Source organism: Equus caballus, chromosome 23 (assembly GCF_041296265.1).
Source record: "Equus caballus isolate H_3958 breed thoroughbred chromosome 23, TB-T2T, whole genome shotgun sequence".
In the NCBI taxonomy this organism is placed as follows: domain Eukaryota; kingdom Metazoa; phylum Chordata; class Mammalia; order Perissodactyla; family Equidae; genus Equus; species Equus caballus.
Window position 1 is genome coordinate 27,954,396 of NC_091706.1, and position 15,788 is coordinate 27,970,183.

The 15,788-nt window shown below is 45.5% G+C and overlaps 1 protein-coding gene across 8 annotated transcripts in view; it reads left to right on the forward strand.

Moving 5' to 3' along the window:
• Positions 1-15,788, forward strand: part of PRUNE2 (prune homolog 2 with BCH domain) — a 242,592-nt gene that overhangs the window by 162,941 nt on the left and 63,863 nt on the right. For all 8 annotated transcript variants that reach the window (XR_011431624.1, XM_070248871.1, XM_023627184.2 and 5 more), the window contains 2 exons: positions 1,416-7,989; positions 8,322-9,093. Coding sequence is in view for 7 of the 8 variants with exons in the window: in XM_070248871.1 (XP_070104972.1) it covers positions 1,416-7,989; positions 8,322-9,093 (7,346 nt within the window). In the remaining variant the exon portion in view is untranslated. The remainder of the gene's footprint in view (positions 1-1,415; positions 7,990-8,321; positions 9,094-15,788) is intronic.

Consider the following 15,788-nt stretch of genomic DNA (forward strand, 5'->3'; position numbering starts at 1 on the left):
TGTCTCCTGACCCACCTCCATCTAAGCATTGCATCACCAGCCTGGGGCGTTTTCAGTGCTTTGCTCTGCACTGGGTTTCAAAGCTGAGTTTTATCTTTGGTCACGGGTTTTCTAGGGACAGAGCTAAGGTCTTCTGAGCCTCCACTGTGGTGGTTTTCATATCGCTTTTAGTAGCAAATCAATTTAAAAATTGGTGAATCTAAGACAGACAAAACTAGAAGAGCAGATGAAGGGTTGGAAGCTCTTCCTCCTCTCCTCTCCCACCAGCCCTCCCCTCCCATCACCCGAGAGAGACAGCTTCTCAGAATCTTGAGCATCACAAGGTGAAGACTGCTCCAGAGGAATCCTTCTTTGTGCCTGTGGTCACAGTTGGTTAAGGGTCAGCCTCTGCAGCTGAGCTGCCTGAGTTCAAAATGTGGCTCCATCACTTGTTCACCACGTGTTAGTTGGTCAAATTGTTTAACCTTCTTGCGTCTGCATTTCCTCATTGGCAAAATGGGGATCAAGCGTCCCAACCTTGTAGAATTATTGTGAAGATTAGAGGAGATAATGCACGTAAAACCCTTTAGGGCTGTGCCTGGCATAAGAAAGCACTCAATAAATGTCAATTATCATTGTTAGTGTTATCCATGTGAGCTCTGTAGCTACTGTTATTGTTGTTGTTTTTGATGTTGTTGTCACCTCCACTAATCCTGTGGGGCCATTTCAAAGGTCCAATGTGCAAAATATCCCCAGCATTTCCTGAAAATCATAAAACTGTAGCTGGTCCTGGCCTGGCTCTGGCTGTCATACATCCCCCTGCCTCCCAGGTCAGCTTTGTCTGTTCTGGGCTCCATGTCAATGCTTCCTGGGCAGGAAGAGACAGTTGGCGTCTGAATGCTGTTTGGAAAGCTCTGGCCCTGGCAGCTGTTTTCTCTTTCCTACTTTCTCCTGTGCCTTATGAGACCAGCAGAGGTTAAAGCAGGTCCCGCTGCCTGCTACTAGACAAAAGCCTTTCTCCTGCCCCATTTCCCCTCATTCCAACACTTTCCGCCTAGCTCTTGTCAGCATCCACCATTATCTGTGCACTTTGCAAACTTGAGTTTCATTCCTGTTGGAAGATGATATTATATTACACTGAAGAAAGGATTTAAATGGCTTTAAATCTCTTTCCCTGTAACTTTCAGAAGCCAACAAAATTGAATAGCTGGATTTTGAGTTCAATGGAAAGCCAATTTAATAGGGTTGGAGAAAGAGTTGGGGTGTATAAATGAGACTTTCCTTGTTTTACATTGTACAGTTTTCGGTTGTTTGTGTTCTTCTTTTTAGACAGATGTACACAAATTAATTTTATATTAAGGAAAATTAAGAAAGACAAATTGCAAAGAGCACAGAGTGTCTGAGTGCTCACACAAATTCCTGTGCCTCCCTGACAGATTTGCTGTGAACTGGAAGAGTGCCAGAACCCTTGCCTAGAGCTGGAGCCGTTTGAATGTGGCTGTGACGAGATCCTGGTGTACCAGCTGGAGAACCCTTCGGTAACATGTGATCAGGTAGTTCTCCTTGTCAAGGAAGTCATCAATAGGAGACATCCAGAGATGGTCTCCAATAGCCGGACGTCCTCAACAGAAGCCGTGGCAGGCAGCGCCCCGCTCTCCCAGGGATCTTCTGGGATTATGGAGTTGTATGGTTCTGACGTAGAGCCACAGCCCAGTTCCGTGAATTTCATAGAAAACCCTCCGGATCTCAACGATTCTAACCAGGCCCAGGTGGATGTCAACGTAGACCTTGTTAGCCCAGATAGCGGGTTAGCCACCATTAGGAGCAGCCGTTCATCCAAGGAGAGCTCGGTTTTCCTCAGTGATGACAGTCCAGTGGGAGAAGGTGCTGGGCCTCACCACAGCCTCCTCCCAGGGTTTGACTCCTATAGTCCCATCCCTGAAGGGGCGGTAGTGGAGGAGCATGCACGGTCTGGAGAACAAGGTGAACACTTTGACCTCTTCAACTTTGATGCAGCACCCATGGTTTCTGGGCAGTCCCAACCATCTTCCCATTCTGCGGACTATTCCCCAGCAGATGACTTCTTTCCCAACAGTGATTCATCAGAAGGACAGCTCCCCACAGGGCCTAAAGGTCTCGATGGGTTAGGGGTGGACATATCTAATTATTCATCCAGCTCACTTTTGTCGGTGGCTGGCAAAGATAGCCTCGTGGAATTTGATGAGGAGTTTGTCCAGAGACAAGAAAGTCCTGAGGATAACTCTGAAAGAAACTTGAGCCTGACAGGTTTTGTGGGAGATGACTCTCCTTCACCAGAAAGGCTGAAAAATATTGGAAAGAGGGCCCCAGCAACACCTATGAATAGCTTTGTAGAAAGCTCACCATCCACAGAAGAACCAACTCTACTCTATCCAGAAGATATGAGCCAAAAAGCAGTTGACGTAGGTCACACAGAGCCACCTCAGACCCGTCCACGGTGCAGCAGCTGGTGGGGTGGTTTGGAAATTGACTCTAAAAACGTTGCAGATGCATGGAGTTCCAGTGAGCAGGAATCTGTCTTCCAGAGCCCCGAATCATGGAAAGATCATAAGCCGAGCCCAGTTGATAGGAGAGCCTCAGATTCTATATTTCAACCAAAGAGTCTCGAATTTCCAAAGTCAGGTCCCTGGGAGTCAGAATTTGTTCAGCCTGGGCTGGGCAGCAATAATATTCAAGACCAAAGTGAGGAAAGCTTGAAGTTTCAAAACCTGCCCACTGAGCAATCCCATTTGCCAAACACGTCTCCTCAGGGAACAAACCACCTGATAGAAGACTTCACTGCTTTGTGGCGTTCTGATCGCTCTCCCACAGCGATGCCCGAGCCTTGGGGAAATCCCACGGATGATGGCAAACCAGCTGCTGCAGCAGCATTCCCAACCTGGAGTGCATTTGGTGAAGAAGACGATGCCAAAGCTTTGAAAAATACCTGGAATCTGCACCCAGCGACTGGTGAGACACCTTCTGTGAGGGACCCAAATGAGTGGGCCATGGCAAAGAGTGGGTTTTCTTTTCCTTCAGAAGACCTAGTGGACAATTCATCCAATGAGGCAAATAATATAGCAACTTCAGAGATCTGGGGCAACAAGAACCCTGACTCCAGAGATAATATTCTTATATCTGGAAATCCTGGATCTGATCTGGATAATGCATGGAATAGTTCTAAGCCATCAATGGAAGATCAGAATGGTTTAGTGAATCCAAAAATTAGGGGAAATCTACATGAAAAGGTAGATTCCTGGAACCTTTTTGAGGACAGTGTCAAGAAAGGAGGGTCAGACATCGTAGCTCCTTGGGAAGATTCCTTCTTATCATATAAATGTTCCGATTACAGTACATCCAACATTGGGGAAGATTCGGTGCCTTCCCCCTTAGATACCAATTACTCCACCTCTGACTCTTACACATCACCAACATTTGCTGGAGACGAAAAAGAAGCCGAAAACAAGCCATATGCTAAAGAGGGAGGTTTTGAGTCAAAAGATGCTAAGGCTACTGCAGGGGAGACTGAAATGCCTCTGCAATCACCACAGCAGCCACCTAGAGATCGAGTTAGTTCAGGTCCTGGGAACCTGGAAATGTGGGCTTCATCTCATGCAGATAATAGTTCTGAAATAAATGCCACTCACAGCCCAGATAAAGATTTACTCAACACAGAGCCCACAGATGAGAAGAACATCTCCATGGAGGATGACATTGGGGAAAGCAGCCAGTCCAGTTACGACGACCCCAGCATGATGCGATTGTACAATGAAACAAACCGACAGCTCACACTTTTGCACAGTAGCACCAACTCCCGGCAGGCGGCCCCTGACAATGTCGACCTGTGGAACAGAGTGATTCTGGAGGACACTCAGTCCACTGCAACCATCTCTGATATGGATAATGATTTTGACTGGGATGACTGCAGTGCAGGTGTGGCAATCCCTGGTGAAGGTCAAGCACAAGGATATGTGGCTGAAATTATTGAACCCGAAACCCGATTTTCAGTGAGACAGCTAGAACCATGGGGTGTAGAATATCAGGAAGTAAATCAGATAGATTGGGAAGTCCCTGCCTCTTCTGAGCCCAGCAAGGACACCGCTCCTAACGAATATGACATACTCAACGAGAAAAGTGGACAGCTAATTGCGAAGAGTATTTGGGATTCCGTCATGAGAGATAACGACATGTCATCGTTAATATTACCAGGCCCATCGTATATTACAGATTCAGAACAAAGCAAATCACCTCCTGAAACTCCCAGCTCACCAGAAAAAGTTAAGGACAGTCACATCCCAGATGTGCTAGAAGGATCTGGAGCCAGTGAGTCAGGAGCTCTTACGCCAGATCCTGACAGGCAGGACACATGCAGAGGAACCCTGCCCAGTGATACAGCAGCCTTGGCAACCAGGCATGAGAATCCAGGGCATTTGGCACACTCAGACCCATGGAGAGGTCCAAGCTGTGAACAAAGTGAGAGTGAGAAGGAAGCCCACAGAGCGGCCGATAAGGAGCACCCTGGCGAGGAGGAGGAGACGGATAGAGCCTCGGGGATTTCTGGAAAAGGGCAAGGAGACCAGGAAGGCTCTTCCCCAGTTGCATCTGAACATGAAGAAATCTTTGAGGAATCAGGCAAAATGAGTTCTCTTTCAGTCACTTCCAGTCCTCAGACCGAGGAACCCCAAGAAGTTTTAGAGCATGAGAAGGGGTCTTACAGTCCAGACCCCTGTGATGTGCAACCAGAGATGTCCACAAGTCACCTCCAGGCAAAAGAGACCTGCGAAGAGCGCCTCACGGATCACAGAAATTCAGGTGAAACTACTGAAATTTCAGGCAGGCTGAATTTAACAAAAAGTGTATCTTTACCTGAAATGGATCCTGAGAAAACTAAAGAAGGCAACATTCTGGAGCCAGAGAGAGTGAACCGAGAGCAACCTCGTGAATGTCCCCAAAGCCTTGACGTTTGGAATGGCCCTATAGACAATGATGTGCAGGTCAACTGCACAAATTCTGAGATAACTAAGAATCTTGAAGTTAAGAGTACTGAACACAGCCCTTCAGGAGGCGCTTCATCAGGAAATTATGACGGAGATAGTATTTCTAGTGAGTATACACATTCCACTGCATCGAGTCCTGACCTAAATGATTCTTCAGCTCCATTGCCTTCCTGGGACCATGGACCCAGTACTGGACATCAGAAGGAAAATCAAGATGGTTGGAGTAAACAGAATCACCAAGAATCTGAACTGATTACTACTGATGACCAAGTAGAAGTAATTACTGAAATGAAGGACCTGGAGGAAAACAGAATGGGCAGCTTTGAAAAGAGCTTAGATCACAAGGTTCCTAAATTTTTAGAGATTTGGAATGACTCAGTAGATGGTGATTCCTTTTCCTCTTTATCCAGCCCTGAAACAGGCAAATATTCTGAATATTCAGGTGCCTATCAGGAAAAAAATCTAGTGATTAGCCATCAGGAGAAAAATGAACATGACATTGCTGAAACTGCGCAGCTGGAGGATGCCAAGTTCCTTTCGACGAGCTCAGGCTCTGAGGATGATACTGCAGGTGATGAAGAGTCCACGGGGAAAGAGACCCATTTGGCCACTTGCCAAGTTGCTGAGCGTGAACCGGGAGCTTGGGATTCATTGAACAAATCTAATAAGTTCTTGGCCACAGCAGATCCCAAGTCTGAGGAATTTTCTGCCTATGTTGGCAGTTCAGAACCAGCAGAGAATGAGAATGAGTCAGACCCACTCCGTGACAATCAACAAAGCAGTCCTGATCGCTGGAATTTCTCGCCACTAAAGGGCACTGAAATACAGATTACAGCTGTAGATAAGGAGACAAGATCTTCTCCAGAAACAGGGAAGACAGAAGATATTGTATGGCAAATATCTCCCAAAACTGAAGCAAAGAATGAAAATTTTTCTAAATTGGAAATTGTTGGCTTCCCAGCTGACAGCACCGAGTGGTGGAATGCCTCTTTACAGGAAGGGCGACCTATTGAAAGTGCATTTGAAGGGGAATTCTCTAACTCAGGTGGTGTGGTAGAGACGAATTCTTCAGTATACCAAAACGTGGGTCCCTGGGGAGTACCCATTCAGAGTGATGCTGAATCCGTGGAAACGCATTGTACTAATACTTTCAGTGATAGACATCAGTCTCCCTTCCTGGATAGTAATAGGGAGAATTCTCACGAGCAACTTTGGAACATTCAACCGAGGCAGCCTGACCCAGAAGCCAATCAGCTTAGCCAGCTTGTAATACTGGACCAAATTAAAGAAAAGGATTCCAGAGAGGAAACCTTCATGTCTTCTGCTGGTGTCAAACTCACTTCTGAAACACCTACCCAAGAGCAGTGTCAGAATATAGTGCTATCCGTCTGGGATCAGCCAGACCCAACATTTGCTCACACAGATGAAAATGGAAGTGTTATGTCTAATGCTTCAACTATTGAATGTCAAGATACAAGTTGGTGGGAAAAGGAAAAATCACACCCCAGTGAAATGACAGATTCAAGCATTGCCTCAGACGATTTCCCTGCCGTCAGTTCCTCCCCTCAGTTGATAAAGAAGTCAAGCTCTGAATGGGATGGCTCTACCCCGACTGAGGGCCCTCAAGGCGACTTTGTTCCAGATATTTTACATGGCAACTTCCAAGAGGGTGGGCAACTGGCCTCAGCTTCGCCTGACTTGTGGATGGATACTAAGCAGCCCTTCAGTTTGAAAGCAGATGGTGAGAATCCTGATATACTGACTCACTGTGACCACGACAGCAACTCTCAAGCTTCCAACAGCCCCGATATATGTCTAGATTATGAAGCAAAGCAAGAGACTGAGCAGCACATTAGTGCTGGGATAGGACCTGAAGGGGAAGCCAGTGAGGTGTATCTCACCGAGACAAAGATGCATGAAGAGCCCCGTCAGGAGCCTGGGCAGGAATTTGTCCCCTACAATTCTGAAAGTACAATTCCACTGCCTCCGATCAGTGATCAAGCAAACACAAGTGACTCAGCTCAGCCTACCTCTCACAAAGGTTCTCCCGAACCTTCTGAAATAAATAGTGAAAACAACACAAGTTTAAAAGCATCAGAAAAAGGAGCCAACCCAGACATAGCACCAACTTTGCAACCTGTTGACAGAACAATCCCAATGATTGAAAACGTGGGAACCAGTATATTTGTAACTCAGCAAGACCCAACTATGGATGACAACAGCTCTTGTGTATCAGAGGACTTTTCTGCCGGAAGTCAGACAGACGCAGGAGCCTTCTTAGACCATGAGCAACCTTTTGCTACTGAGAATCCTGCCACAGTTCCTGATGCTTTGCTAGCCTCAGACACTTGTCTGGATGTAAGTGAAGCTGCCTTTGACCACAGCTGCAGCGATGCTTCAGGTCTCAACACATCCACGGGAACAATAGATGACATGAGTAAATTGACATTATCAGAAGGCAATCCCGAAACGCCAGTTGATGGGGATGCAGGGAAGCAAGATATCTGTTCATCTGAAGCCTCATGGGGTGATTTTGAATATGATGTCATGGGCCAAAATATTGATGAAGATATAATGAAAGAGCCTGAACACTTTCTCTATGGTGGTGACCCACCCTTGGAAGAGGATGCTCTGAAGCAATCGCTGGCACCTTACACACCTCCCTTTGATTTGACCTATCTCACAGAATCTACTCTTGATGTTGAAACAACAGAGGAAGCTGGGGCTCCAGGGGATGAGTCTCTGGGGAGCGAAGCAGCGGAGGTATTACTTTCTGCCCTTCCTGATGGAAGAAGCGAAGAAAACCACACTGAGACCAAAAACAGACAGCCCGGACGCCAGATGGTTGTACTGCACATTCATGAAGACCCTGAGTCTGTTTCTTTGCCTGTAGAAGTCAACTCCAACATTGAGTTGTCTCCAACAAACATTGACTGGGAAGTAGAAACAGATCATTCGGATTCACCAGCAGGTGGAGACATAGGAACACCAATTGGTAAGAAACCTCCCCTTCCTCCACCCCCAAGAAACTGCTGCTTTTATTCAATTAACGTATTTGTAAAACAAACTCTTCCTACCAATGTGGGTAAAGAGGAGCTAACTAAATTTGCAGTGCATGCCTAACCAAGTCCTGTATTCCGGCAGTAACATCTGCTGCTTGTGAAATACCTATCCTTGAGAGTGCATGAGAAAATTAAGCAGCACTACAAAATAAAAATATTTCTTAAATTATCTCTCTTTAGGTGGATCATTTGCAAAGATCACAAATCACATAACGTGTTAATTAAGGCTTGTTCCCCTCTTCTCACCTTCATCTTCCACTTCTAGGTGCCAGAGAGGGAATATTAGAGTTGGAAGAAGAAAAAATAATTCCTACCAAGGAGCCTGAACAGATAAAACCAGAAGACAGGGAAGAAACTTACACCGAGAAGAATGAAGATCATCATGCACTACACATGGATTACATACTTGTAAACCATGAAGAAAATTCACTCCCAAAGCCAGAAGCCTGTGAAGCAAGAGAAAGCACATCTGAATTAGAAGAATTTCACATGGGTTCTGAAGAAACAGAAGCAGGGCTGCCAGGAACTGAGTTAGTAAGCTTCTCAGACACATGTCAGCCTGCCTCCTTAAATGAAAGAAAAGATCACTTTGCAGAGAGAATGTCTTCCAAAGATGATAAGAGATCATCTCTTGAAAGCCATGGGCAAGACCAGAGTTGGATGGTCTTGGGCCACAGTGAAGGTGGGACTCCATCATTGGAAGCTAGGGACTCAGGGCCTGGATCATCTGGAAAGGCTCTGGAGCCAGCCTCTGATCACGACTTGGGCAAAGTTCCCCAAATGCAAGTTCTGGGAGAAATGAAGCCTCTAGAATCTTTAGCACGGGAGGAAGCCTCTGGTCTGGGCAGCCAATCACAGAGGAGCAAGAGCCAAGGCAGGGCTGGCCCAGATGCAGCTATGTTGCAGGCTGTCACCCATGACAATGAATGGGAAATGCTTTCGCCACAGCCTTCTCAGAAAAACGTGATCCCTGAAATGGAAATGGAGGAGGAGACGGAGTTTCTTGAGTCCAGAATGAGGAAACCAAGAGCAAACGGGTAAGCAAAAAGCTAGATTTATTTTTTTCCTAAAAACCATTTTATTTAGAAACTGGAAAAATGATGAGGGATTGTGGAACCCAAGGAATACCTAGATGATAGGACCTTTGCTTGTATTTCTTGCGTAGCATCAGTAAAAGCAGCTGCTAGGTAACCATAATGATGATGAGGATGATTTGTGTATATTTTGAGCCAAAAAAGCCCCTTTGATTTCCAGCCAGTCTTGTACTTACCCTCCCAACTCCTCTGCCTACTCAATGCCTGTATTACTCTTTAACAGGCCATTGGAACCAGAGAAGGGAGAGCATGAAGATTTATTGGTGGTGCAAGGCAGTTTGTACCCGTTATCTCATTTAATCCTTACAACAATCCTGAAGCGGCAGGCATTATTATCTTTATTTTACACCTACTGAGAGGAGGGCACTTGAGGCTCAGAGAGGTTCTATAACTTGCCTTGAATTAAGTAACCAGAGTGGACACTCTGGGATTCAAAGTTTCCCACCTCCACAGCCTCTGCTTTTCTAGCAGACACACTGCCCATCACACAGAAAAGGCAACTGTGGTTTTATGTAAGCACCTAACTTACAAGTAAGAATAAGGAGACTCCACAGCAGACTCCAAATCTTAGTGTGAAACATTCATTCCCTAATTGGCTGAAAAACTGGCCATGAAACCAGTGGTTCGATCATTCATTCATTCATTCACTCACCATATGGTGTCTGAGAATCTGCTCTGTGCTGAGTTTCTGGGTGGCCAGTGGGCATATAGCAAGGAATGGGATGTCATCCCTGTCCTCAAGCTTTCTGGGCCTATGGAAACTCCTTAGGGTTGTTCATTTCTCTTCAATTTCCCCTGATAAAGCCCTGCTGCTTCTGGGGGCAAGAAGGCAAATTGTAAAAAGCAACTCAAGTAAAGGGGAAAATCATGTTTCGTCTTTAAAATGTAGTGGAGAAAAGATCTCTCTTTCCTGTTCGCTTTGGGAGTATAAAGGACTATACACACCATATACCCACTGTGAGTCAGGAATCTGAATTCCAGCCCGGCTCTGCCATTACTGGTTATGTGTTTTAGGATTAACCCTGTACTTAAGTTTCCTCATCCATAAAATTAATGGGTTAAGCCGGAGGATCTCAAGACTTCCTTCAATATTAAATCCTGGGGACTTAATCTGTGTGTAAATAGAATGTGTCCAGGAGAGCTGTGGCATCTTCAAATTACATTTCTTGATGAAAAGAACAGAGAAAACAGAAAGCACAGCAGGGGTATATGGAGGGTTAGTAAAGTGCCATAAAGAGTTAAAAGCTGTACCATATTCAAGGGCAGCTTCATAAATTCAGACATTTTCAGTTGGCCTAATCTTTCTTTCTTCCTGTCAAGCTATTTCCTTCCAGAGAGACCCCAGATCCGTTATCAGAAAGAGAGTGACGGGTGGGTCCCCGCAGTCCTGCTGGCATTGTTATGGATTGAGCTGAGAACTCAGGCGGCCTTGAGTGGCTGAGCTGTTGTTTGGCTTCTTGTCTGCATTTTGCACATGCCCCTGAAACCCAACAGATGATAGTGTTCAACTGTGCCACTCACCTCTTTGCTTTCAATGAGATTTCTCCACTCATCCCTTTCTGCTCAGCCCCCGAAGTAATGGAAATTTTCCTCACAACACAGGGAGAGGGGTAGATTTTCCCGCTGGCATTTGTATTATGTTTTGCATAAATAATTGACCCTAAATGAATTTGCAAGTTTCCCTCCATGCTAGATTTTGGGAGGATGCACGGTTGTGATTCTCTAAGTGGGCTTCTAAGACCAGCAGCCTCAGCATCACCTGGGCACTGATTAGCCATGCAAATTACCAGCCCCACCCCAGACCTCCTGAATCAAGAACTCGGGATGGGGACCAGCCTTCTGTGCTTGAACACTTCCTCCAGGTGATTCTGATGCACACTTAAGTTTGAGAACCACTGGTGTAACGCTTACTCCCAGCCCACTAGGAGTTTACAGTTTAATAGGGGAGTGAGACGTAAGTGAAAAGGTAGATAGTAGTGTAATATTTAAATTAAGATCGTTAATGAGAGATGTTTATTTAAAAATAAATAGTTACTAATTAGGAGCATTTGCCTTGGACCCGGTAGAAGCACTGTACATGCACTATCTCACGTTACCATGGCAACTGTATGAGGTAAGAATTACACAGGAGAGGAAACTGTTCAGATAGCTTGAACCACTTGTTCTGGCTTATAGTTAGAAAGTGAAGAAGCTAGGATTTGAATTCGAGTCTCGCTGCATCCAGAGTGTGTGTTAATGTTACTAAGTTAGGAAGAGAGGCATCGGAGGAGGGCACTTTTATCGGGGAGAACCAGGCATGGCTTATGATCCCCCAGGCTCCGGAGGCAGAGTGCTCAGGGCACATGGTATTCTAAGGGGCCCATGAGAGGGTTTAAATTTCTTTTAAAATCAAAAGAAAAAATAATTATACTTTTGTGTGGATTAGATTTGTCTTTCTACCAATGCAGTTGTAAAATAAATTATCATATTTTTTTTTAATGAAAGAAGGGACCCATGAAGGCAAAAGTTTCTAAGGCCCATGAAAGTCATACTTCGGCCCAGAGAGGTACAGTTAGAGATGGGTGTTTATGGAAGGTCATACTCTGGAAAGGCAGAGAAGAGGGTGAGAGGCAGTCAAATCAACTGGGAAGAACAAGACAAAGGAAATCGTGGAGACAGGAAGGTAATCACAGAAGCAGTGTGATAAGATAGCCGTATTTTCCCAACCGAAAACCTGGAAACATCTTCTGACACAAAATCTCATCATAGGACAGAATACCCCAAATCAAGACTATTCTGAAAAACAAATTAAAATGTGGTCTTCATAAATAGAAGAAGGCTGATAGTATATGCAATATGCCACTCCAGCTACAAATCGGCTTCTTGTCCTCCCCTCGTTACCAAAACATTGGGTTCTTATTGTCCCCCAGGATGGAAATCAAAAGAGACAACAAACGGGAGTAGGAAGGTAAAAGTTTACTAGCTTGTGCACAGGAGAGGCACAAGGGAGCCGGTGCTTCGAAAGGAAAGGGGCAGGTGACCGGCTCGTTAGGGAGCGGGACTGTGGGACTTTTATTAGGGAAAGGCTAGGGAGGAGGGCCGTGTCATGGCATGGAGCGGTGGGGCTGTGCTTGAGCCTGTGCTGTTGTTTGACATGCCACCACCTGTGTTGCATGCATCATTAGCATGCTGGCTCTCCACCCTTGGGTGTAATGTTTACTTTGCTAAATAGGGCTAGGGTCACCTTCAGTGGACTTCTGAGTGCTTGGGCACATGCATAAGCCCAGGAAAGTCCAGAGGCTGCAGAATATGGATCTTGGTAGGCTCTATCTGATTCTCCTAGCCTGCCGATTGGTTAGGGGCCTCATCTTCTTAGGCCAGGGGCCCCACAGAAGACCCTGTCTCGTTAGGCTGGTTCCTGTCTCACCCTCAGCTGCCGCACGCCCGTCAGCTCCCACACTGTTCTGAGAACAGTAAGGCACATATTCAAAACCTGGAGAAAACAGAAGAAAGATGCCTTCTCTCCTTGTATTCTACCTAGTGATTCTTGTTAACAAAACTTGTTATGAGTGCTGGGAGATGAACGCTGTCCCTCGAGGTCTTCAGCACTCTGTTCTAGTTCCTTAGGATCAATCTTTCCAGAGACTTTTGCCAACACTTTGATCATCCTCCAGCTATAGACCCTGCCAGCTCGGGATCACACACCGATACCCCAGCCAGTGATAGAAATGCCTGATCCTCCTGTCGGTCAGAGAACATCTGCAGCGTAATCTGCAGCACACAACTGTTTGTGAAATGAAGAACCATTTAGATGTTTGTTTTAAAGAATGTGTGGGTACAAGGAGGTTGTGTGAAGAAAGGGTAATTTGATTATGTACTAGTCAGGGTTCTCCAGATTAACCAAACCAATAGGAGCAATAGGATGGAGAGAGAGAGAGAGAAACATTGTTTTAAGGAATTAGAACTGGCTTGATGTGGGCTCAGTGAGCCAAGGAGTCAAAAGAAAGATTTCCTGGACTCTCAAGGTCTGGCAGTAGTGCTCCTTTATTCAGAGAATAGCATGGAGTAGCACGGGGACAGGACCTATGGGCAGTAAGAGCTGCTGGCATGGGGACAGGACCCACGGGCGGTGAAGAGCTGCAATGGGTTGAGAAGGGGCTAAATTTATAAGGCATAGGTATGTGAGTTATTTCTTTACGAGGCAAAGGAAAGATCATGAAAAAATCGTTAAAATGGTAGCAGTGCATGTGGGGTCTGGTTATCGGGTGGTCCTGTAACTTTGGATAAGAATCAGGTCGGATGAGTTCAGGACGGCCTGTGCTTCCGGGAGGATGATAGAGATCGGTATGTAGGTGAGGACACTGTGGGCTTCTCTCCCTGGGGCGGACTTGATCCTCATCAGGCTTACACAATTTTAGGGGCTGGCAAATCTGGAATCTGTAGGCCAACCCAGCAGGCTGGAAACTCAGGCAAAAGTTGCTGCAGTCTTGAGTCCGAATTCCACAGGACCGCAGGCTGGACACTCAGGCAGAGTCTCTGTGTTGCTGTCTTGAGAAGTCCTTCGGGAAACTTCAGACTTTGCTCTTAAGGCCATCAACTGATTGGATGAAGCCCACCCACACTCTGGAGGGTAATCTACCTTACTCAAAGTCTGCTGATTTCAGTGTTAATCACATTTAAAAAATACCTCCACAGCAACGTCTGGACTGGTGTTTGACCAAATAACTGGGCACCAGAGCCTAGCCAACTCAACAGGCAACATTAACCATCATAGGTTAGATTCAAAAGCCTGAACTAAATGCTAAGCAAGCATCAAACGCTTACCCTTTGTAAAGTCACCATGTGAATTACATAAAAATGGGGCCATTGGTGTACAGATGTATTGGCTTTCTATAGTTGTGGGACAAGGAAATAGCCGTGCAGGGTGGTAAAAGGAAATAATTTCCAAGAGGACTAAGAAAATGGGCAGTACTTATCCAATCTTTTGGAGATTCATGCAGCAGTGGGGGACAGGTCACATATACTTTTTTCTTTTTCTTTTTTTTTTTTTTTTGAGGAAGATTAACTCTGAGCTAACATGTGCCACCAATCCTCCTCTTTTTGCTGAGGAAGACTGGCCCTGAGCTAACATCCATGCCCATCTTCCTCTACTTTTTATGTGGGATGCCTCCCACAGCATGGCTTGGTAAGTGGTGCATAGGTCCATGCCTGGGATCCGAACTGACGAACCCTGGGCCGCTGAAGTGGAACATGCAAACTTATCTGCTGTGCCACTGGGCCAGCCCCCACATATACTTTTGAAATGGAGTATTTGGAAGTAACCTGATCCTTATATTTGTGGCACTATATCTTGCCTCTTAGCTCTGTGAGGTGAGTTATTTGGTACTCTCTAAAATAAAAATGACCTTCAAACACAATATATTTCATATTCCACATGACCTCCTTCTTATGGTGATATCTATGCATCTTTTTCTTTTTATATTAGTTATTTTGGGTCTTTTTCCTGTCCAACAAGACTATAGAAAAGACTTTGGGGGCTGGCCCGGTGGCGTAGTGGTTAAGTTTGCACACTCCACTTCACTGGCCCAGGGTTCACAGGTTTAGATCCTGGGCATGGACCTACGTACCGCTTATCAAACCAGTCTGTGGCGGGTCCCACATACAAAGCAGAGGAAGATTGGCACAGATGTTAGCTCAGGGACCATATTCCTCAAGTGAAAAGAGGAAGACTGGCAACAGATGTTAACTCAGGGCCAATCTTCCTCACAAAAACCAAAAAACAACAACAAAAAACAAGACTTTGCCTTTCCTCCTGTAACACCATTAGATCTTTTTATGTTTTTCATGAGACCTTCTGAAATCAGGCCTTTTCTGACTCTGACTAATGGTTGGGGAGTTAGTACATTGGGCCTTATACCCATGAGAATGTTGAAATGAAAACCAGGTAAAGAAGTAATCCGTCGACTCTCTCTCAGGGTTGGGTAATGATACGTTTGGGCTCTCAAGGGAGTCAGGCTCTGTGAGCACAGACTGCCCTCTGAGGCTTACTGTTTGGATGGGCTCTACCCCAGGTCCCAGCATTTGCCCTTTCTCGGAGCTAAGTTGATCCTCTATAAAGGACAACATGCCCTTGTTTATTCACTCTTTTTTGGCTTTGTGCTGAACCAAACCTGGAAGACCAAACTTGGCACTGACTCTGTGTTCATTTATTTTTGTGATTATATTTGATCATTTGGTGTGTTATATTTGGTGAGTCCGTGGTGATAATTAAGTCCTATTGAAAGTTCTTTAAATTTGCACTTTAATTCAGGCCTTCCTTAGTCTCCTTCTTTTTCTATCTCCTCCCCCATCTCACCCCGACCCCGGCCACCTCTGCACGTCCAGCCAGCCCTGCCCAGACTTCCAGTAAGTGCCTGTGGAGAGACAAATATGTTCTTTTCTTTGGTCCACCCAATCGCCATTTGCGATAGGCAGGGCAAGTTTAATTATCCCTGTTGCATAGACGAACGAACTAACTCAGTAGGTGAGCTGTTTAATGTCATCGAGAAATAAGAAAAAGTGGTAAAGTTGGGATCTGAACTTAAGTCTTCTCTCTTCCAACCCAGTGCTTGTCAATACGACACAGAGACCAAAGCAATCATTTTTTTTAACTTCTATGA